Below are 26,644 nucleotides of genomic sequence, written 5' to 3'. Positions count from 1 at the left end.
TATGCAGGTAATTGCTACCAGGACACAATATGCATGTTACTGCTACCAGGACACAATATGCAGGTAATTGCTACCAGGACACAATATGCATGTAACTGCTACAGGACACAATATGCAGGTAACTGCTACAGGACACAATATGCATGTAACTGCTACAGGACACACGATGCATGTTACTGCTACCAGGACACAATATGCATGTAACTGCTACAGGACACAATATGCAGGTAACTGCTAACAGGACACAATATGCAGGTAATTGCTACCAGGTCACAATATGCAGGTAACTGCTCCCAGTACACAATATGCATGTAACTGCTACAAAACACACGATGCATGTTACTGCTACCAGGACACAATATGCAGGTAACTGCTTCCAGGACACAATATGCAGGTAACTGCTTCCAGGTCACAATATGCATGTAATTGCTACCAGGTCACAATATGCATGTAAGTGCTACCAGGACACAATATGCAGGTAACTGCTACCAGGTCACAATATGCAGGTAATTGCTACCAGGACACAATATGCAGGTAACTGCTACAGGACACAATATGCATGTAACTGCTACAGGACACAATATGCATGTAACTGCTACAGGACACAATATGCAGGTAACTGCTACAGGACACAATATGCATGTAACTGCTACAGGACACATGATGCATGTTACTGCTACCAGGACACAATATGCATGTAACTGCTACAGGACACAATATGCAGGTAACTGCTACCAGGACACAATATGCATGTAACTGCTAACAGGACACAATATGCAGGTAATTGCTACCAGGTCACAATATGCAGGTAACTGCTCCCAGTACACAATATGCATGTAACTGCTACAAAACACACGATGCATGTTACTGCTACCAGGACACAATATGCAGGTAATTGCTACCAGGACACAATATGCATGTTACTGCTACCAGAACACAATATGCAGGTAATTGCTACCAGGACACACGATGCATGTAACTGCTACAGGACACAATATGCATGTAACTGCTACAGGACACAATATGCATGTAACTGCTACAGGACACACGATGCATGTTACTGTTACCAGGACACAATATGCATGTAACTTCTACAGGACACAATATGCATGTTACTGCTACCAGGACACAATATGCAGGTAATTGCTACCAGGACACACGATGCATGTAACTGCTACAGGACACAATATGCATGTAACTGCTACAGGACACAATATGCATGTAACTGCTACAGGACACACGATGCATGTTACTGTTACCAGGACACAATATGCATGTAACTGCTACAGGACACAATATGCATGTAACTGCTACAGGACACACAATGCATGTTATTGCTACCAGGACACAATATGCATGTAACTGCTACAGGACACAATATGCAGGTAACTGCTACCTGGACACAATATGCATGTAACTGCTTTCAGGTCACAATATGCAGGTAACTGCTTCCAGGTCACAATATGCAGGTAATTGCTTCCAGGTCACAATATGCAGGTAACTGCTCCCAGTACACAATATGCATGTAACTGCTCCCAGTACACTATGCATGTAACTGCTACCAGTACACTATGCATGTAACTGCTACCAGGACACAATATGCAGGTAATTGCTACCAGGACACAATATGCAGGTAACTGCTTCCAGGTCACAAAATGCATGTAATTGCTACCAGGTCACAATATGCATGTAAGTGCTACCAGGACACAATATGCAGGTAACTGCTACCAGGTCACAATATGCAGGTAATTGCTACCAGGACACAATATGCAGGTAACTGTTACCAGGACACAGTATGCAGGTAACTGCTACCAGGTCATAATATGCATGTAATTGCTACCAGGACACAATATGTGGGTAACTGCTACCAGGACACAATTTGCATGTAACTGCTACCAGGACACAATATGCAGGTAACTGCTACCAGGACACAATATGCAGGTAACTGCTACCAGGACACACTATGCAGGTAATTGTACCAGGACACAATATGCAGGTAACTGCTTCCAGTTCACAATATGCATGTAATTGCTACCAGGTCACAATATGCATGTAATTGCTACCAGGACACAATATGCAGGTAACTGCTACCAGGTCAGACTATGCAGGTAATTGCTACCAGGTCACAATATGCATGTAATTGCTACCAGGACACAATATGCAGGTAACTGCTACCAGGTCACAATATGCATGTAATTGATACCAGGACACAATATGCAGGTAACTGCTACCAGGTCACAATATGCAGGTAATTGCTACCAGGACACAATATGAAGGTAACTGCTACCAGGACACAATATGCAGGTAAATGCTACCAGGTCACAATATGCAGGTAACTGCTACCAGGACACAATATGCAGGTAACTGCTACCAGGACACAATATGCAGGTAACTGCTACCAGGGCACAATATGCCGGTAACTGCTCCCAGTACACAATTTGCATGTAACTGCTACTAGTACCAGGACACAATATGCAGGTAACTGCTACCAGGACACAATATGCAGGTAACTGCTACCAGGACACAATATGCATGTAACCGCTACCAGGACACAATATGCATGTAACTGCTACCAGGACACAATATGCAGGGAACTGCTACCAGGTCACAATATGCAGGTAACTGCTACCAGGACACATTATGCCGGTAACTGCTACCAGGTCACAATATGCAGGTAATTGCTACCAGGACACAATATGCAGGTAACTGCTACCAGGACACAATATGCCGGTAACTGCTCCCAGTACACAATATGCAGGTAACTGCTACCAGGACACATTATGCAGGTAATTGCTACCAGGACACAATATGCAGGTAACTGCTACCAGGACACAATATGCAGGTAACTGCTACCAGGACACAATATGCAGGTAACTGCTACCAGGACACATTATGCAGGTAACTGCTACCAGGACACATTATGCAGGTAACTGCTACCAGGACAAACTATGCAGGTAACTGCTACCAGGTCACAATATGCAGGTAATTGGTACCAGGACACAATATGCAGGTAATTGTACCAGGACACAATATGCAGGTAACTGCTTCCAGGTCACAATATGCATGTAAATGCTACCAGGTCACAATATGCATGTAATTGCTACCAGGACACAATATGCAGGTAACAGCTACCAGGTCACAATATGCAGGTAATTGCTACCAGGACACAATATGCAGGTAACTGCTACCAGGTCACAATATGCATGTAATTGCTACCAGGTCACAATATGCAGGTAACTGCTACCAGGTCACAATATGCAGGTAATTGCTACCAGGACACAATATGCAGATAACTGCTACCAGGTCACAATATGCATGTAATTGCTACCAGGACACAATATGCAGGTAACTGCTATCAGGACACAATATGCAGGTAATTGCTACCAGGTCACAATATGCAGGTAATTGCTACCAGGACACAATATGCAGGTAACTGCTATCAGGACACAATATGCAGGTAATTGCTACCAGGTCACAATATGCAGGTAATTGCTACCAGGACACAATATGCAGGTAATTGCTACCAGGACACAATATGCAGGTAACTGCTACCAGGACACAATATGCAGGTAACTGTTACCAGGACACATTATGCAGGTAATTGCTACCAGGTCACAATATGCAGGTAATTGCTACCAGGACACAATATGCAGGTAACTGCTACCAGGACACAATATGCAGGTAACTGCTACCAGGACACAATATGCCGGTAAGTGCTACCAGGACACAATATGCCGGTAACTGCTCCCAGTACACAATATGCAGGTAATTGCTACCAGGACACAATATGCAGGTAACTGCTACCAGGACACAATATGCAGGTAATTGCTACCAGGACACAATATGCAGGTAACTGCTTCCAGGTCACAATATGCATGTAACTGCTACCAGGACACAATATGCCGGTAAGTGCTACCAGGACACAATATGCAGGTAACTGCTTCCAGGTCACAATATGCATGTAATTGCTACCAGGACACAATATGCAGGTAACTGCTTCCAGGTCACAATATGCATGTAACTGCTACCAGGACACAATATGCCGGTAAGTGCTACCAGGACACAATATGCAGGTAACTGCTACCAGGTCACAATATGCATGTAATTGCTACCAGGACACAATATGCCGGTAAGTGCTACCAGGACACAATATGCATGTAACTGCTACCAGGTCACAATATGCAGGTAACTTCTACCAGGTCACAATATGCAGGTAATTGCTACCAGGACACAATATGCAGGTAACTGCTACCAGGTCACAATATGCAGGTAACTGCTACCAGGTCACAATATGCAGGTAACTGCTACCAGGACACAATATGCAGGTAACTGCTACCAGGACACAATATGCATGTAACTGCTACCAGGACACAATATGCATAGAACTGCTACCAGGTCACAATATGCAGGGAACTGCTACCAGGTCACAATATGCAGGGAACTGCTACCAGGTCACAATATGCAGGTAACTGCTACCAGGACATAATATGCATTTAACTGCTACCAGGACACAATATGCAGGTAACTGCTACAGGACACACTAAGCAGGTAACTGCTACCAGGTCACAATATGCAGGTAACTGCTACCAGGACACATTATGCAGGTAACTGCTACCAGGTCACAATATGCCGGTAACTGCTCCCAGTACACAATATGCAGGTAACTGCTACCAGGACACATTATGCAGGTAATTGCTACCAGGACACAATATGCAGGTAACTGCTACCAGGACACAATATGCAGGTAACTGCTACCAGGACACAATATGCATGTAACTGCTACCAGGACACAATATGCAGGTAACTGCTACCAGGACACAATATGCAGGTAACTGCTACCAGGACACATTATGCAGGTAACTGCTACCAGGACACATTATGCAGGTAACTGCTACCAGGACAAACTATGCAGGTAACTGCTACCAGGTCACAATATGCAGGTAATTGGTACCAGGACACAATATGCAGGTAATTGGTACCAGGACACAATATGCAGGTAATTGTACCAGGACACAATATGCAGGTAACTGCTTCCAGGTCACAATATGCATGTAAATGCTACCAGGTCACAATATGCATGTAATTGCTACCAGGACACAATATGCAGGTAACAGCTACCAGGTCACAATATGCAGGTAATTGCTACCAGGACACAATATGCAGGTAACTGCTACCAGGTCACAATATGCAGGTAACTGCTACCAGGTCACAATATGCAGGTAATTGCTACCAGGACACAATATGCAGGTAATTGCTACCAGGTCACAATATGCATGTAATTGCTACCAGGTCACAATATGCATGTCATTGCTACCAGGACACAATATGCAGGTAATTGCTACCAGGACACAATATGCAGGTAACTGCTACCAGGTCACAATATGCAGGTAATTGCTACCAGGTCACAATATGCATGTAATTGCTACCAGGTCACAATATGCATGTAATTGCTACCAGGACACAATATGCAGGTAACTGCTACCAGGACACAATATGCAGGTAATTGCTACCAGGACACAATATGCAGGTAACTGCTACCAGGTCACAATATGCAGGTAATTGCTACCAGGACACAATATGCAGGTAACTGCTACCAGGACACAATATGCAGGTAACTGCTACCAGGACACAATATGCCGGTAACTGCTCCCAGTACACAATATGCAGGTAATTGCTACCAGTACACAATATGCAGGTAACTGCTTCCAGGTAACAATATGCAGGTAACTGCTTCCAGGTCACAATATGCAGGTAACTGCTCCCAGTACACAATATGCAGGTAACTGCTACCAGGACACAATATGCAGGTAATTGCTACCAGGACACAATATGCATGTAACTGCTACCAGGACATAATATGCAGGTAACTGCTACCAGGTCACAATATGCATGTAACTGCTACCAGGACACAATATGCATGTAACTGCTACCAGGACACAATATGCATCTAACTGCTACCAGGACATAATATGCATGTAACTGCTAGTGCTACCAGGACACAATATGCATGTATTTGTTACAGGACACACTAAGCATGGTACCACTACCAGGACACAATATGCATGTAACTGCTACAGAACACACGATGCATGTTACTGCTACCAGGACATAATATGCAGGTAATTGCTACCAGGACACAATATGCATGTTACTGCTACAGGACACACTATGCATGTTACTGCTACCAGGACACAATATGCAGGTAATTGCTACCAGGACACAATATGCATGTAACTGCTACAGGTCACAATATGCATGTAACTGCTACCAGGACACAATATGCATGTAACTGCTACAGGTCACAATATGCATGTAACTGCTACAGGACACACAATGCATGTTACTGCTACCAGGACACAATATGCATGTTACTGCTACCAGGACACAATATGCATGTTACTGCTACCAGGTCACAATATGCATGTAACTGCTACAGGACACACGATGCATGTTACTGCTATCAGGACACAATATGCATCTAACTGCTACCAGGACATAATATGCATGTAACTGCTAGTGGTACCAGGACACAATATGCATGTAACTGCTACCAGGACATAATATGCATGTAACTGCTAGTGGTACCAGGACACAATATGCATGTAACTGCTACCAGGACATAATATGCATGTAACTGCTAGTGGTACCAGGACACAATATGCATGTAACTGCTACCAGGACACAATATGGAGGTAATTGCTAGCAGGATATAGTATGCAGGTAATAAAGCAGGTCAGAGCCACAAGGTCAAGCTACAAACAAATTAGCTAAAGCATTGAAGAAACACTTGCAGTGTTCTAAACGTGCAGTATTCCAAACTAACAAGAAAGCATTCCAATTGCAATGCTGCGACTCTAGGCAGTGCGCCAATCAGCATGCTGCCAAACCTATAATGAGATGAGAAAGTGCGCACACCCCTTAGGAGGCGTGCATGCCCTGCAGTAAACTTAGCATCCTGGAGAGAACGTAGAGACTAGCAAGCACAATGATACCGTGGGTGCCATGACTTAAAGCGACACTGAACCCGAAATTTTTCTTTCATGATTCAGATAGAGCGTGCAATTTTAAGCAACTTTCTAATTTACTCCTATTATCAATTTTTCTTCATTCTCTTGCTATCTTTATTTGAAAAAGAAGGTATCTAAGCTTTTTTGGTTTAGAACAGCATTTTTTTATTGGTGGATGAATTTATCCACCAATCAGCAAGGACAACTCAGGTTGTTAACTAAAAATGGGCTGGCAACTAAACCTACATTCTTGCATTTCAAATAAAGATACCAAGAGAATAAAGAAAATTTGATAATAGGAGTAAATTAGAAAGTTGCTTAAAATGTCATGCTCTATCTGAGTCACGAAAGAAAATTTTTTAAGTTCAGTGTCCCTTTAAATCATGGCACCCACGGTATCATTGTGCTTTCTAGTCTCTATATTCTCTTCAGGATGCTAAGTTTACTGCAGGGCATGCAATGTGGGTTCAGTGTCCCTTTAAGCCTCTATTCAACAGTAACCTCCACATGCAACCACCACTTTCAGAAAAAAGTCCAATAATAAGCATGCACATGATCAGCAACTGGCTCCCATGATCTCTCCTTAGTTTCATAACCTTCCTAATGAATAAAATATTCCATATTACAGGAACTGATATGGGTATCAAGTACGGACTTCACTTTTTATTCCCTTGATTTCCCTGCCCCCTCCTCGAACAAAAGGACCCTTGCTAAGTAATCAAAAACTAATATACATAGGATTTGAACATGAATTGTTTTTTGAAAGAGGGTGGGTAGCCCTGCCCTTATCCCTCTAGGTGGTTCAGTACTAGTTTATCTTATTTAATTAATAATAATTTATTAAAGAGGTATTAAAAGCATACATATATTTCTTTCTAATCTCCATCTAAAAACTAAATATAAATAAATATTTATTTATACACAATAATATTAAAAAGACACGAAACCCACGTTTTTTTCTATTGTGATTCATATAGAGAATACAATTTTTATCAACTTTCTAATTTATTTCTTTAATCTAATTTGCTTCATTCTCTTGGTATTCTTTTTGACAAGCATATGTAGGTAGGCTTACGAGCAGCAGTGCACTACTGGGAGCTAGCGGCTGATTGGTGGCTGCATACATATGCCTCTTCTCGTTGGCTCACCCAATGTGTTCAGCTAGCTCCTAGTAGTGCATTGCGGCTTCTTTAAAAAGGATAACAAGAGAATGAAGCAAATATGATATTAGAAGTAAAATTGAAAGTTGTTTAAAATTGTATATTCTCTGAATCACAGAAGAAAACATTTGGGTTTTATGTTCTTTTAACACCCAAACTACCTACTAGGGGGATAGAGACAGCAAAAATTCGCTCTCTGCTCTGTTAATACTAAACAATGAATTGCTCGATTCATTGTTTAGTATTTGATCAGAGAGCGTAGTAGTTGTTGCGATCGCTGTGTGTGGATGCAGTGACATACTATTTGGGTTTCCCTGCTCAAGTATCTGAGCATGCGCAAGTACATAAACGCACTTCTAGCATAATTCACAAATTCTGTAAAAGCTTCATGCGCATTTCAACGTGGGGGCGTTTGTACAGGGGACATAGACGCCACTGGGGGGAATAATCAATTTGATAAAGCGGTATTCGTAAGTGCACACCTCAAATATTTCTTTGATGCGGGCGGAGGAACGGCGAGATACTTTTGCGGCTTCAAAGGTAAAAAATAAGAGAATAAAGCTGCACAAAATAAAAATTATGAATGAAACTGACAATTTTTTCACAAGTATTTTAATGCCACAAATAGCAAATAGGTTAAGTTTTGGGCCCGATGATCAAAAAATCCCCACCAAAAACATGAAAAAACACTTTTTGCCTTGCAGGGACAGCCTTGGTGCAATTATCAAAGAAATTGGGCTGTCCCTGTAAAGCACCAGCTGTCACCCATAGAAATAATGCTAGCTCTCTGCTTTGTAAAAGTTTGCGATAGAGTACGAAGTACACAGGGAGAACCCGGTGCATGATTAAACTTAATATTATGCCTAATACAAATCAAAAATTTTAGTACATTGTACCTTAAAATTGACTGTTATTTTCGTTTGTGTATATATATATATATATATATATATATATACTTTTTAAAGTAGGTTGACTCTTGCTATATTACTAGTGGAGCGCAAACATTTGCGCCCGAGTGATAAGGGGTATATATTTCTAAAGATGTATATGTACATATATATAGATATATATGTGTGTACATATGTATTTAGGTATTTATATGTGTATATATGTATTTACAGACATATATACACATATAAAGACATAAATACATATGTATACATATATAGACATATGTAGAAGTGCATTGAAGCCCTTTGCTGTTAAGTAGATGAAAACATGTAAAAGCATGTTTATGCAATATTCATATTTAATAAAGGTTTTAACTATGTATTTACTGTAAATATTTGGCATTCCCATGTTCTACACATAGCAGAATATGTTCTAAGTATTTCTAAATAGATATCCCTATATATATCTGTATATATCTATATATAGGTATAAATATTTATTGCACTAAAATACCATCAGATATATGTAGAACTATTTATTTCTGAATACATAGAACATATTTTGCTATGTATAGAACATTGGAATATTAAATATTCATATTTTCATGTCTGGTTAGCGCAAATGAGAATATGCAATTGTGTTTGTATGAGTGGTGTGCAAAAATCTTACTTCTAGCAAAAGAAACGCTCAAGCAGGAGCGTTAATTTGTGCTCCACTCGTAATCTATCCCATACTATATATATTGATTATTTAAAAATATTACAGTATGTATAGTAGTGGTAAAACTACCAGTGTTGCAAAGTTCGCTGTTGCGACCAGACCCTGTAGGACCGCCACTCAGGGGGCCCAGGGTGGCTGCAGATTTAATACTGCACTGCAGTTCTGCAGAAGACTCTGCATGTAAAAAAAAATATCTTTTATGTGCACTCTATGGGACCCCCAGGCCCCCCACAGAACATAATCAGCAGGTGCTGGAGTAAGAAGTCTGTGCAGGGCTGTTTTAAGAGGTGGCAAACCAGGCTACTGCCCAGGTGCAAGGGATAGTCTCATCTTGGTGAGGGAGTAGCTGGGCTGTACTACATATTATTTAAAGGACCAGTCAAAACAGTAGATTTGTATAATCAACAAATGCAAGATAACAAGACAATGCAATAGCACTTAGTCTGAACTTCAAATGAGTAGATTTTTTTTTTTTTCTGACAATGTTAAAAGTTATGTCTTTTTCCACTCCCCCTGTACCATGTGACAGCCATCAGCCATTCACAAATGCATACACGTACCATGTGACAGCCATCAGCCATTCACAAATGCATACACATTTATTCTTGCACATGCTCAGTAGGAGCTGGTGACTCAAAAAGTTTAAATATAAAAAGAATGTGCACGTTTTGTTAATGGAAGTAAATTGGAAAGTTGTTTAAAATGGCATGCTCTATCTGAATAATGAAAGTTTAATTTTGATTGAGTATCCCTTTAACTGGTTCAGGGCAGCCTGCCCACTCTCATTGGCCACACAGCCCACCAATCACAGGTGGACCGATTTCCTCTCCACTTTCCTTGAGAAACTTTGAATTACTGGTGCTGAGGCTTGTGCAGCTGTGTGTACACAACATTAATGTCAACTCTTATTTTTTATTGGCATAAAATAAATAAGGGTTAATAATGGGGATAACTGTAAGAGTATGTGCTCCAGATGGGTCACAATAAATAAAGGGGTCTTGTGCTATGGGAAATCTATAATTTTACATGTATATTATTATTTTGCATTATTAACAATATAACATTGTGTGTATGTATATATGTATTTGTGTGTGTATGTATATGTATATCTACAGTATGTGTGTGTGTGTATATCTGTGTATGTATATATGTATATGTGTGTGTATGTATATGTATCTGTGTGTGTATCTGTGTGTGTGTTACTGTGTGTATTTGTGTGTGTCTGTATATATCTGTGTGTGTATGTATCAATGTGTGTGTTTGTGTTTATGAATGAAGTGGGGCCCTTTGTGGATTATTGCACCAGGGCCATGAGGTCTCTAGTTACACCTCTGGGTATAGGTATTTACAGATATATAAACGTGTATATATATATATTTACAATAAAAATAAAATGTTCCTGTATGTGAAGAACATTGGAATGTGAAATATGTACATTAAAGGTACAGTAAAACACATAAATACATATGTACACATATATATATGCATACATACAGATATTGAAACATGTATATGTATATATACAATTTAGCCAAACATATTGTACCATGTACATTTTAACACTTATAACGGTTTTTCTTAATATTTCTATAACTTATTTTATCACATAGTTTTTATATGACTATAACTGTAAATTTTAATGTACTTATGTTATATTTAGTGCAACTTTTTTAACGCACTATACTTTACGTAAGGTTTTAAGTTGCACTAAACCGATGAGCGTAAAAGGTGACTGTTCTCTTGCGATTGTGTTTACTTTCTTTACTTTCACCTTGTAATATGAGTGCTATTCCAATGTTTTGAGTATTTTGAAAAAAAAAAAGTTAGCTACCTATAAATTTGCAAGAAAAAACACTGAGATCTGAAGAGCAGAAATGTGATTTGAGAGACAATTTCATGCATGCCCATGCTCAGCTCATTTTACGATAAAAAAACAAATACGCTTTGTATTTTTTACTTATAACTATGAATTTCTATGTGTTTTTTTTTGCACTCCCAGTGTACTTAAACTACGATATATGTGTGATTTACATACAAATCTTATGTTTTTAACCCCTTAATGACCTCAATGTACCATGTACATCTCCGGTCGTTATGGATTGCGCTATTATACCCTCCCACCTCCCTTCTGGTCACCAGAAATAGCACAATCTCGATGTTGGCGGCGAAACAGCGCTATTAATTACACAATCATAGAAAGACCAGCGAATATTATTTTTGGTGAACAATTTTGTTACGATTTTTGATGCACCTTAAAGGGATAATAAACACCACAAATGTTATTGTTTAGAAAGATAGATAATCTCTTGATTTACCATTCCCCAGTTTTGCATCACCAACACTATTATATAAATCTACTTTTTACCTGTGTAATTACCTTGTGTCTGAGCTTTTGCAGACTGCCTCCTTATTTCAGATCTTTTGACAGACTTGCATTTCAGGCAATTAGTGCTGACTCTTAAATAACTTCACATGCGTGAGCACAATGTTATTTATATGAAACACATGAACTAACGCCCTCTAGCTGTGAAAACTGTCAAATGCACATATAAAATGTTGCCAGCCAGGTGGTATTATGAAGTAGCTGGTTGTGTTTAATGAACATTTTTAATATTAGCTGATTTCCGCTTAAACGGACAGTAAAGTCAAAATTAAAGGGAAATGAAACCCGTTTTTTTTTTGTTTGTTTTTTAAATGATTCAGATAGAGAATACAATTTTAAACAACTTTCTAATTTACTTCTATTATCTAATTTGTTTCATTCTCATGGTATCATTTGTTGAAGGAGCAGCAATGCACTAACGGTTTCTAACTGAACACATTGGTGAGCCAATCACAATCACTATATATATGCAGCCACCAATCAACAGCTAGAACCTAGGTTATCTGCTGCTTCTGAGTATACCTAGATAAACCTTTCAGCAAATGATAACAAGAGAAGGAAGCAAACTAAATGATAGAAGTAAATTGGAAAGTTGTTTAAAATTGTATTCTCTATCTGAATCATGAAATTTTGGGTTTCATGTCCCTTTAAACTTTAATGATTCAGATAGAACATGCAGTTTTTAGCAATTTACTTATTTTATCATATCAAATGTGCTTTGTTCTCGTGATATTCTTTGTCTAGAGTAAACCTAGGTAGGCTGATAGTAGTTTAGGAGAGTGCATGTGTCTATAGCAATCAATGGCCAATAGAATGCAAGCTCAATCCTATTGGCTGATTGGACCAGCCAATAGGATTGAACTTCAATCCTATTGGCTGATTGGATCAGCTAATAGGATTTTTTCTACCTTAATTCCGATTGGCTGATAGAATTCTATCAGCCAATCGGAATGGAAGGGACGCCATCTTGGATGACGTCACTTAAAGGTACCGTTATTTAGTGTTAGTCGTCGGAAAGAAGAGGATGCTCCGCGTCGGATGTCTTGAAGATGGACCCGCTCCGCTCCGGATGGATGAGAAGATAGAAGATGCCATCTGGATGAAGACTTCTGCCGTCTGGAGGACCTCTTCTTCCCGGATAGGATGAAGACATCTGGCCATCTGGAGGACCACTTCTGCCCGGTTGGGTGAAGACGTCTCAAGGTAGGGTGATCTTCAGGGGGTTAGTGTTAGGTTTTATTAAGGGGGGATTGGGTGGGTTTTAGAGAAGGGTTGGGTGTGTGGGTGGTGGGTTTTAATGTTGGGGGGGTATTGTATTTTTTTTACAGGTAAAAGAGCTCATTACTTTGGGGCAATGCCCCGCAAAAAGCCCTTTTAAGGGCTATTTGTAATTTAGTATAGGGTAGGGATTTTTATTATTTTGGGGGGCTTTTTTATTTTATTAGGGGGATTAGAGTAGGTGTAATTAGTTTTAAAAACTTGTAATTATTTTATTATTTTCTGTAATTTAGTTTTTTTTTGTACTTTAGATAATTTAATTAATTGTATTTAATTTAGGTAATTAATTTAATTGCAGTGTAGTGTTAGGCGTTATTTTAATTTAGGTTAGGATTTATTTTATAGGTAAATTTGTCTTTATTTTAGCTAGGTAGTTATTAAATAGTTAATAACTATTTAATAACTATTCTACCTAGTTAAAATAATACAAAGTTGCCTGTAAAATAAAAATAAATCCTAAGATAGCTACAATGTAACTATTATTTATATTGTAGCTATTTTAGGTTTATTTTACAGGTAAGTATTTAGTTTTAAATAGGAATAATTTAGTTAATGATAGTAATATTTATTTAGATTTATTTAAATTATATTTAAGTAGAGGGGGGTTAGGGTTAGGGTTAGACTAAGGTTTAGGGGTTAATAACTTTATTATAGTGGCGGCGATGTTGGGGGCGGCAGATTAGGGGTTAATAAATATAATGTAGGTGTCAGCGATGTTGGGGTCAGCAGATTAGGGGTTCATAAGTATAATGTCGGTGGCGGCGGTGTCCGGAGAGGCAGATTAGGGGTTAATAATATAAAGTAGGTTGCGGCGATGTCTGGGGCGGCAGATTAGGGGTTAATAAGTATAAGATTAGGGGTGTTTAGACTTGGGGTTCATGTTAGGGTCTTAGGTGTAGACATAAAAAGTATTTCCCCATAAGAATCCATAGGGCTGCGTTAAGAGCTTTACGCTGCTTTTTAGCAGGTGTTAGACTTTTTTTCAGCCGGCTCAGCCCCATTGATCCCTATGGGGAAATCGTGCACGAGCACGTTTTACCTGCTTACTGCTAACGTAAGCAACGCTGGTATTGAGGTGAGGTGAGATGTGGAGCTAAATTTGCTCTCCGCTCACTTTTTTGGGGCTAACGCCGTGTTTCTAAAGACCTGTAATACCAGCGTTGTCTTAAGTGAGCAGTGAGAAAAAAAGGCTCGTTAACACCACACAGCTTACCGACAAAAACTCGTAATCTAGGCGTATGTGTTTAACACTATGTATGTTAGGCCATTAAAATTATATATTGTTTTCTACAATATGTGTATGCAATTACAGCTGTTGTGCATATAATTGTAATTAAGAGTATCCAATAGAATTATAGTACTGCTTTTAAATATTGGCGTTTTTTTCAGCAAGCTTATGTCTAAGATTAAGGCCATAGGCCGAAACATGTCAGGCGCTTTCTACTAAATTCTGACATGCTTTTATATTGACCATTAAAGTTGGACTTTTTATTTCAAGGCATTGGAGGCTTTTTTCCTTTTTCATTATATATATATATATATATATATATATATATATATATATATATATATATATATATATATATATATATATATATGAAAATAACAAGAGTATTGCATTAAGCAATGATACTTTTTTATTGGACTAACTATACATTTATAAGATGACAAGCTTTCAGAAGAGTGTCTTCCTTTTTCAAGTCTGAAGCAATACCTATATATATGTGTATATATTTATGTATATGTATATGTATGTGTATATATATATATATATATATATATATATATATATATATATATATATATATATATATATATATATGTGTGTGTATAAAGGTGGCCCTCGTTTTACAACGGTTCAATTTACACCGTTTCAGAATAACAACCTTTTTTTCCAGTCATGTGACTGCTATTGAAAAGCATTGAGAAGCAGTGCATTTATTAAAATAGTCAGTAGGTGGAGCTGTCCACTTGTGTTGCAGCAAAGCCAAGGAAGCTGAAATTAATCAGTTTAACCAGACCTGAGCTATCGAGCAGATTTCAAAGGAACAAGATCTTCCTGTCTATAAATCAGTCCAGATTGGAATGCATAGAAAGAACTGTTTGCAGAAAAATGCAAATGATGTCTGTGTTGTGTGATTATTTTATTAGCTCTATAATGCTGTTTAGCAAATGTGTTTATTAATTTAACTTAGTTTAATTATATATTCTGTGTTGTGTGATTATTTTATTAGGTTTATAATGCTGTTTAGCATTTAAAGTCTTCATTTCAAAGCTTTAAAAATAAAGTATTAGGTGTTATTTATGACAATTTTGAGAGGGGCCTGGAACCTATCTCCCTCACTTCTCATTGACTTACATTATAAACTTTGTTTCAATTTACAACGGTTTCGATTTACAACCATTCCTTCTGGAACCTAACCCCGGCGTAAACTGAGGGCTACTTGTATATTTATATCTGTGTGTGTGTGTGTGTATATGTATATGTATATGTATATGTATATATATATATATATATATATATATATATATATGTATGTGTGTGTATATATATATATATGTTTATATATTTCTGCAGGTTTTTATACATGTGTAACTGTACCCAAATACTGCAGATATGTGTGTGTATATATATATATATATATATATATATATATATATATATATATATATATATATATATATATATGTGTGTGTGTGTATATATATATATATATATATATATATATATATATATTTATATATAAAAAATGTGTATGTCTGAGGAAGGGGTTAATATACAACAGTAGTTAGAATACATTGTATGTGTGTGTTGTTTTAGCTCTTCTTCGTTTTGCTTTTCTAGAAAAAAATACAAGCTACTGTTCCTTCTGTTACAAGTCATTGACTTCCAGTCATCTTGGAGCCCTATGTTTGACTGTGGAGCCAGCAGAGGGCCGTATCTGGTCCAAATCTGTCACACCTGTCACCCTGTGCTACTGTCAGCAGAATGTGTGACAGCTCTGACACAAGAGGCAAGACAAGAAGATACTGCACCGGCTTTGTCTCGGAGAGGCGCCCTGCGCGCTGTAATTGGCTACAGGAAGGGCTGGGATAATGCTGCTGTATTGTGATTGGTCGTTGTGCTCCAGAGGGCGGGATCCCGTAAATTCCTAACCACCGGTTGGTTCGAGGAGAAGCATTGCCAGTCTCCCCATCCTTGTTCAGTACCGGTTCCTATGCTGATCCTCCTCCACTGCTGCTGCTTGGCCATATCCCGTAGCCGGCTGCTTTGCAGGTAGCATCGGTTGTGGAGCGCTAACACCAGGTGCTAAAATGCTAAACATAATCAGTTTGCAAGGCCTGACCCGGGAGCTGTCTCTGTACCTGGAGAACCAAGTGCGCGTGGGTCTGTTCGGCTCCGGGGTGGGCTTGTCCTTGGTGCTGGGCTTCGGTGCAGCCTATGCATGCTACTACTTGAGTGTCATAGCCAAGGTAAGCAGTGTGCTGCATACAGACATGGTAGAGATGAAGCTATTCAAGGACAATCATCCGTGCGAGTCAGTGCAGCTTAGTCACTTGTAGACTAATATATAGATGTGTTTTATAGCAGTAGAAACCATTTTTATATTGGAATACCGGTATTAATCATCACGACATAAATAAAAGGAATGGTCTTGCAAAATATTTGATAAATAAGGGTTCTACATCAATGGTTCGAAATGTTCTAAACTCACAGAATTCTCTTGAACGGAAACCTTTTTATATAAAAGGTGCCATAATAAAAACAAATTACAATTAGTCTAAAAAAAAGTGTTTTTAGTTACGAAAACCAATAGTATAAACATAATATGCTAAGAAGTATAGATATGCACAAGTATAAAATGTAATAAAGTTTATACACAAATGATCATAGCATTGTATTTTTTTTGTTTCAACATTTATATAGTGAATGTCACACTCGCTAGCATTTCATTTTTTGTTAATCATTTTTAAAGGGATTACATGGCAGAGGTTGCAATACTTTTCTATACACAAAAAATATTACCATAATATATATCTCTAATGCCACAGCACAGTAGTGCAATAATAAGTAGTGCAAGTCCTGGCACGGTAAATAGGACTTAGGGGCAATATCCAGATCTCCATTACAGTTCCTCTTTCCAAAAAACACATGAAAACTGAACTATTTCAGCATCTTAAATTTTTGGGCTGACTACTAGATTTTGAAATATTTGTTCAGCTCTGTCTGAAATAGAAATTTAACTTAAAATCCCAATGAAATAGTTCTATTAAAATATCTGCAGTAAGCATTCATTGATAATTTTGTCAGGTTTTCGGTTATTTAAAAAATGCTCTTATTTATTAACCCCCAAGAAAGGTTAGGCTAGAAACAGCAAGTTTAACCCTACTAGGTCCAGTGATGTATCTAGTTTTTGTGCTGCTTTAGGCACTGGGGAATTTGCTGGCCTTGACCTCCCTACCCCCAGCAATGTTTGGTCACTTTCCTCCCCACTGAAGGCCAGATAGGTATGAAGGATCATACACTAACACTAAACAACCAGGGATCTTTTATTTACCCAGAGGAAGAACTTTTCTCCTCTTTCTGCAATGAGATTTTTTTTAGTGAAACATTTTCTGCAGGTCATTTTGAAATAAAATACAATTTTAAATTAGTCAGTTACATCAAAGCACCAGCTCAATATTGCAATGTGTTGCTTAACTGGAGAATAAAGCAATTTTTAAAGTTTTACAGTATAGTGCAGCAGTTGAACATTGCATTGCAAATTAGCTGCAAAGAAAAAAAATACATTTTATGAAGTTTTAAAAATGTCTCATGAAAAAATTCCTAAGAGCCATTCTACAATAAAGGCACTGCAGCTTTGCAGTGCTGCTCCATATTTGACTGTTCTCTTCAAACAGCACTTTGTTCTTGATGCACTGTATTAAGGAAAACTTACACAATGCAGCCAGAGCACAGTGATGTTTGAAGAGAACAGCCTGATGCAGAGCAGCGCTGCAAAGCGAAAGAGCCAACAGTACCTGCATGCGTCCCATTCTTTTTGCAGACAGGCTGCATTTTCTGCAATGACATCTCTGATCACAGCATACTCTGCTTTGGGGTTAATTTATAGTAAAATTAGTAAATAAAATATTTGGAGAATGTAACAATAGGAAAGTACAATGCTATAGAACTACCCGTTTAAATGTGCCACCCCTAGAAACCAAGTTGGTCTAAGCCAAAATACAACTTTAATAGGCCAGTACAGAAGCTCTTTTGCCATTGGTTCTAATAAACCCAATGCAGATATACCCTATGCATTCCTTTAAAAGGCAATGTAATAACAAAGCCATTGTCTCTTCCCATTTCTCATCTGACAGAAACCTCAGCTGGTGACAGGTGGGGAGGTTTTCAGTCGCTTCCTGAAACATCATTGTCCGGCAGTGACGGAAACATACTATCCTACATTATGGTGCTGGGAGGGCAGAGTTCAGACATTACTGCGACCCTTTATCACTGTCAAACCACAAGTGCATTACAACAAGTGAGTATATGAAACCTTACCTAGCACTGAAATCTCCAATTACAACAATATTTTAAATAATTTGACAAATGTATTGGTTGCTTTGATATTTTATTGTGAATTATAGTAACCAGATTTTTGTTTTACCTAATGCAAATACAGCTTAATGTTTCATGTTTCTTCTGTATCAACACTTCCTCATTCTATATTATTTGTTTAAATGTTCTGTCTATTTATAGCCACAGTTTGCTTGACAGATATCCCATTACAAATCCATTTTTTTTTCTCAAATTCTTTTATCTCCTTAACTTAAAATTGAAATTTGATGAAATTTAGCAACAAATTTTAAAATTTTGAAGGGACTATGGTCCCGATTATCAAAAACTCACTGGCATAGAGAAATGACACAAACACTTTTTAAATAAATAAATATATTTATTTTATTACTATATTTTAATGTAGGCATCTATCATTCACATTGAGAACTCTGCACATCAAGACATAACAGCTCTCGCACCAACATTAGCTTTTTCTAAAATTCTATGAGGCCTTGCAATACTGGCGGGAGATAATCTCACCAGACTAGAGAGCTATAGAACTTGGCCTATCTTTAGTGTTTTTGAGTGATCTGTTTTTTGTAAATTCCACATGTGGCACTTTGAGAAGTTGAGTCAGACTAAATGTCTTATCAGTTCTCCATGAAAGTTGGCAGAGAGATAGATTTTATGTCCATCTAGAGCATTTAAAAGACCATTAAATTTGACATTTCAACAACACATAAGATGTTTCATTATTACAAGTGAAACATTATTACAATGTATATTCATTATTTATTTTGCAGCCTTTAGCTGTAAAATACTTCTAAAGATTGTGCTTGTTTGACTTTCTCCTAGGGAGGCTTGGGTTAATACTTTTAGGCAGTATATGTGAGCTTTTCTTTACTTTCCCTCCCTCCCTAGTCAAGGTACTTCTGGGTGATGCTATATTAAAACTGCGAATGCAAAACGTATAAATAAATAAATATATACACTACAAAGAAGATACGCACTCACTGGGTTTTTCCAAAGTAAATAATATCTTAATTCTGATAGTGATGTTTTGGGGAACAAAAAGGGGATTTTGTTCCTCGAAACGTCACTATTAGAATATATTATTTACTTGGAAAAGCCCAGCGAGTGCGGATCTTCTGTGTGCTATATATCTTCTACGTCCCTGTCATCCTGGCATGGCACATCCTATGGAGCCATTTTTATTGAAATTTACAGTTTCAAAATACCAGATTAATGATTCAGAACTGAGGCTTTTTGCTTAGTGTGAGCTTTTGGTAATATAATGGTGTTAACCCCAGAATACACCCCCCTGCTGCACCCACCCTTAGAATTAGCAGAGCAGATTAAAAGTCTGCTTAGCTTTCGCCTAAAAAAATGCCTGACCTGAGCTAAGCTTGTGAAAATATGTGGCTGCTGTGCAGCTCTAAGAGTCACTTGCTGATGTTGATTTGGTGGGAAAAAATTCCAGCGGTAAAGCACTTGCAGACCATTTTCAAAACTCCTGTACCATGTTGTCTCTTGAAGCTATATTTTGAAGCCCATAGGTGTGGCACCTAAAAAGAGCTGTTGGATAGAGGAGCAATTTAGGGCCAGACTACAAGTGGAGCTCTAAATATTGGTTTTGTGAAAACAATATTTGCATTCTACTGAGTAGTACCAGCGCACGCTAATGTGCGCTGGAATTACAAGTTGACAGCAATGCAAACGTGAGCTTGCGTTCGCATTGCTGGAAAGTATTGTGCTCATGAGAGCGCACTTTCATAGGCTCCAATTGGAGACTCGTTCAGATGCCGTCATACACGGCACAGAACCAAAGTGCAGCAAAGGAGGTAAGTCGCGCAGCAATGGCAACAAATTGTAAATATATGTGTATATGCTTATATAAATATATATTTACTGGGAACACACAGTTCCCATAGACTGCAATAACACTCCACACCTGCCAACTTTAGCCCCCCAAAACTGCCTGGTGCAGTTATTTTATTAAAAAATAAAAATGCTACAATTTTTGTTTTTTAATAAAATGCACACCACTGTATTTTGTGGTCTTCTAGAAGTTCTCTGAAGTTTGAAAGTCTGCTTCTGATTAAAGATCACACAGGAGACAAATCACCACAGAAGCTACCATTGTAGTAGGCAGCAGGCTTCGCTAGTGATCTTGAAAGATTATTATGTTAAAGCCTTGTTTGCGTTTCTGTGTAAGGAAATTATACTATATTGGTCCGCAGCTTCCTAAAAGGTGGCAGAGAAGTTAAGGAGCAGCGGTCTTATGACCGCTGCTTCTTAACTTACGTTTCCGGTGAGACGGAAACTTCGGCTGTAGAAAGCAGCATCCGTTGTTTGTTAAATCTACCCCAATGAGAGACAAAGATCCGAAGTAAGTTGTCTGCACATCTGTGGGGCTAAGGGACCTGCTTTTTCCCTCTCCTCATTATCCTTATAGTTTTTGACTTCCTAAAGAAATAATTCTATTTGTATTTCTCTTTGATGTACTTTTACTATGGAGTCTATTTATAGGGTTGCAAATTTGCAATGACTATGAACTGAGTTTAGCAAACATGGGCAAATTAACTGCTCATTCTTTACAACTGATTTACATATACAAAGCTGGTGCAAGTCAGTTATTGGAGAAAAATAACAGAATTTCTATAACAAAGTCTACTAAGAAGTCTAACTTGTCAAATCCAACTTATTTTAAAGGCCCATAAAAGTAAAAAAATTACATGCTTTGATTTGTTAGAGGATTCATTAATTTTAAAACTATTGACCTTGGTCCCACAAAGGGGTTAAACACAGAATACAAGTACTGCGCTGGACCCGCAGAGCACTTCTGGTCTTGGTGGGAACAGCCGCTGATCCAATCAGCAGTGCTAGCTGCACTACTCAGCTGTATAACTAGCACAGGATTGAATTAACGGCAGTCTCCTCTTGGGACTAGCAGTGCTTTTTGTGTGAGTTAAACACACAGTAGTACAGGGTCAATAATCTTAAAATTACATGCTCTAACGAATATGATCATGTAGTTTTTCCACTATTATGGCCCTTTAAATAAAGCTTAAGTCATAGGGCACTAAATTAAAAATGAAACTTTCCTGATTCAGAAAGAGCATGCAATTAAAAGAAAAACAAAAAACTTGCTAATTTAGTTCCATTATGTGCACAATATTTTGCACACTTTCTGAGGCACCAACTCCCACTAAGCATGTGCAAGAGATAACAGTATATGTGTTTTGGGATTGACTGATAGGTGTCATATGATGCAGGGGGGCAGGAAAATTGAGGTCTGGAGACATGCTTGGCCAGTCCATCACCTTTACCCTCAGCTTTTTTTAGCAAGGCAGTGGTCGTCTTGAAGGTGTGTTTGGGGTCGTTATCATGTTGGAATACTGAATACTCCGAAGGGAGGGGATCATGCTCTGTTTCAGTATGTCACAGTACATGTTGGCATTCATGGTACCCTCAATAAACTGTAGCTCCCCAATGCCGGCAGCACTCATGCAGGCCCAGACCATGACACTCCCACCACCATGCTTGACTGTAGGCAAGACACACTTGTCTTTGTACTCCTCACCTGGTTGCCGCCACACACGCTTGACACCATCTGAACCAAATAAGTTTATCTTGATCTCATCGGACCACAGGACATGGTTCCAGTAATCCATGTCCTTAGTCTGCTTGCCTTTAGCAAACTGTTTGCATGCTTTCTTGTGCATCATCTTTAGAAGAGGCTTCCTTCTGGGACGACAGCCATGCAGACCAATTTGATGCAGTGTGCGGCATATGGTCTGAGAACTGACTGCCTGACCCCCCACTCCTTCAACCTCTGCAGTAATGCTGGCAGCATTCATGCATATATTTCCCAAAGACAACCTCTGGATATGATGCTGAGCATGTGCAATCAACTTCTTTGGTCAACCATGGTGAGGCCTGTTCTGAGTAGAACCTGTCCTGTGAAACCGCCGTATGGTCTTGCCCATCGTGCTGCAGCTCAGTTTCAGGGTCTTGGCAATCTTCTTATAGGCTAGGCCATCTTTATCTAGAGCAACAATTCTTTTTTTGCCATGAGGTGCCAAGTTGAACTTCTAGTGACCAGAGAGAGTGTGAGAGCGATAATACCAAATTAAATACACCTGCTCCCCATTCACACCGGAGACCTTGTAACACTAACGAGTCACATGACACCGGGAAGGGAAAATGGGTAATTGGGCCCAATTTGGACATTTCCACTTAGGGGTGTACTTACTTTTGTTACCATTGGTTTGGACATTAATGGCTGTGTGTTGAGTTATTTTGAGGGGACAGCAAATTTACACTGTTATTTATTTATTTATAAAATATTTTACCAGGAAGGATACATTGAGCTTTCTCTCGTTTTAAAGTATGTCCTGGGACCACAAAACATTGCATTGATACAATAGGGTACAATAAAATACAAAAACAAAAATAATACACAATATGCAAAAGTTTAACATAGAACAGGTAGGAAATATTTAATCAACCATGACAGGTGCATTCTGTTTTGAGATATGTAGAGAGGGATCTCTTAAAGGATATTAGGCTTGGGGAAGTTTTGAAAGTGTGCGGGAGGTTGTTCCATAATTGTGACGCTCTGTAGGAAAAGGAGGATCTAGCTGCTTTCTTTTTGTATTGAGGCAAGCTAAATAATGTGCAGTTATTGGATCAGAGTTTATAGGAGGTGGGAATAGCCGGGGAGAGCATTCTGCTCAAGTAGGATGGGAGCTTCCCAGAAAGGCTCTTAAACACAAGGCAGGAAAGATGGAGGGTGTGTCTGGATTCCAGCGACAGCCAGTTTAGTTCTTTTAGCATGTCACAATGGTGGGTCCTGTAGTTACATTGTAGCATTTTCTTAAGGTGAGTTTGCCATGCAGGTGCATATACTACGTCCCCGTAATCCATAATAGGCATCAGCATTTGCTGTACAATCGTTTCCTTTACTGTAGGGCTGAGGCAAGATTTGTTTCTGTGCACCTAGTTTTGGATAAAGTTTAGATGCAAGTTTTTCTATGTGGAGGCCAAAAGATAGGTTTGGGTCTAACAACATACCTAAGTATTTGAAAGATTGTACTGCGGTCAGCGTGCAATTAGATTTTGTTTTGATGCGAAGATGAGAATTTTGTAATTTGTGTAATTTAGGTCCTGTTCCAAAGATCATTGTGACCGTTTTGTCAGTGTTTAGGAGGAGTTTGTTTTTTTAGATCCACTTTTCTACCTCTGTGAACTGGTCTTGGAGCACTGCTTAAAGCTGCGGTAGATCGGAATTGTTTGCATAGATTACCGTGTCATCTGCGTACATGTGTACAGTTGAGGATTTGCAGATATTAGGCAGATTGTTTATAAATAATGTGAATAGTAGGGAGCCGAGAATGGAACCTTGGGGAACACCACACGTGACTGGAAAAGGGAGGCAGTCACTGTCAGAAATGGAGACATATTGTGATCGATCCGATACATACGATCGAAACCAGGTTAATGGATGATGAGCAATACCAGAGTTTTTTAGTTTGAGCAGTAGTATGTCGTGGTCTACTGTGTCAAAGGCCTTTGCAAAATCAAGGAAAATTGCTCCAGTTAGGTCTCCTTGTTCCATGCCAGTTTGGATGCCGTTGCAAACTTTTAGGAGGGCAGTTGTAGTGGAGTGATTCTGGCGAAAACTTGATTGATCAGGGATCAGATAGTTACATTGTTGGTAATAATCACATAGTTGCGTATGGACGTGTCATCTGCGTACATGTGTACAGTTGAGGATTTGCAGACATTAGGCAGATCGTTTATAAGTAATGTGAATAGTAGGGGGCCGAGAATGGAACCTTGGGGAACACCACACGTGACTGGGAGAGGGAGGGAGTCACTGTCAGAAATGGAGACATATTGTGATCGATCCGATACATATGATCAAAACCAGGTTAACGGATGATCAGCAATACCAGAGTTTTTTAGAGCAGTATTATGTCGTGGTCTACTGTGTCAAAGTCCTTTGCAAAATCAAGGAAAATTGCTCTAGTTAGGTCTCCTTGTTCCATGCCAGTTTGGATGTCGTTGCAAACTTGTAGGAGGGCAGTTGTAGTGGAGTGATTCTGGCGAAAACCTGATTGATCAGGGGTCAGATAGTTAGATTGTTGGTAATACTCACATAGTTGCGTATGGACGCATTTTTCTAAGATTTTTGACAATACTGGGAGTAAGGATATAGTGCGATAATTAGAAACTCCCCACTTTTATGGATAGGCACTACTCTTGCAGTTTTCCAAAGTTTGGGTATGTATCCAGACACCAAGGATTTGTTAATTAAGGTTGTGACAGGTTTAGCAATTGCCGGCGCACTGAGCTTCAACAGCATTGCTGGGATTTGATCAGGTCCAGACTGGTTTTTCATTTTTAGATTATTAAGGTGTTTCTTAATGACATTGATGGGTACAGGTATAAAATTGAACTTCTCTAAATTGGGTCTTTGCTGATTTATTGGGGCCTGATCCACATTTGTAGTTTCAGGATGCGTGTCATTTATTAGTTTGTCAATCAGGGTGGTGGAGCATCCGACAAAATAACTATTAAAGGCATTTGCTACTTCTAAAGGGAGTTGCAGGGTTTGGTTGCCCACATTGACAGTGGGGGGTTGGGAGTGGATTGGTGGATTTTGTAAGTTATTTATGAGTTTTCAAAACTTTCTAGGGTTTGATATGTTATTGTTCAGATTTTCACAGAAATCTTGGGCCTTGGCCAATTTTGTTTGTTTTAGTGCATATATTTCGCCATTGTCTATATACACAGTGATCGTTCATAGAGCCTGTATGCTTGAACTTTGACCACAATGAATCCCGAAACTGGTACTTTTGAATGAGGTCAGCTGTGATCCAATTCAAGTGTGCTCCTTTTACTCTCACCTTACGCAGCGGGGCATGTAAATTCCAAACTTGTACAGGCTGTAAACTCACTACTTTACATTGTAGCAAAGTGTCATTTCTTCAGTGTTGTCACATGAAAAGATATAATAAAATATTTACAAAAATGTGAGGGGTGTACTCACTTTTGTGAGATACTGTATATATTTATGAATAAAGAGATCATATTCTACTATGTAAAGAACATTGGAATGTAAAATATTCATATTTTCTTTTTTTTTACCACTTTTCCTGCTCCATTGACTTCTATGGGAGAATATGTTAAAGAGGTCGCTATATTCTAACTTCGGCTTTTTGCGTATGTCGGGTTAGCGCTTATGCCAAAACTTTTTACTTTCAACTTGTAATATGCGTGCTACCTGACACCTCCAAAAAGCTTACTTCTAGTGCATTTAGCGCATGATTTGCGCAAAATACCACTACACTCTTAATCTAGCCCTAATTGTAATAAGTCACTCTACTAACAATAACAAAAAGTAGGTCATTGTTGACATTTGACCTAGTCATTTCTGACCTGATTACTTTGGGTTTGAATTGGTGTGAACTTATTTGTAAGGAAACTCCTTAGAGTCAGAGTTTAGAGTTTCACTAAAATATACAGCTGCCAGGAAGGTTTATGAGCTCACCTCATAGAATTAAATGAATTAAGCAAAATAAATAAAGAAATAAAAAAATAACCTGCTGTGGTGAAATGAAGAGATCATGAATAAGACAATGTACCTTTTTCTAAT

General features: G+C 38.6%; 1 protein-coding gene across 1 annotated transcript in view; it reads left to right on the top strand.

The window, feature by feature from the left end:
* The first annotated feature begins 16,642 nt into the window (after window positions 1-16,642).
* ABHD3 (abhydrolase domain containing 3, phospholipase) overlaps window positions 16,643-26,644 on the top strand; it is a 334,056-nt gene continuing 324,054 nt past the window's right edge. The window contains exons 1-2 of the mRNA XM_053714971.1: window positions 16,643-16,913; window positions 18,801-18,964. Coding sequence (XP_053570946.1) covers window positions 16,755-16,913; window positions 18,801-18,964 — 323 coding nt within the window. The 5' untranslated portion in view covers window positions 16,643-16,754. The remainder of the gene's footprint in view (window positions 16,914-18,800; window positions 18,965-26,644) is intronic.

The sequence above is a fragment of the Bombina bombina genome, chromosome 5 (assembly GCF_027579735.1).
Source record: "Bombina bombina isolate aBomBom1 chromosome 5, aBomBom1.pri, whole genome shotgun sequence".
Lineage (NCBI taxonomy): Eukaryota > Metazoa > Chordata > Amphibia > Anura > Bombinatoridae > Bombina > Bombina bombina.
This window is presented reverse-complemented; position numbering and strand designations above follow the sequence as displayed.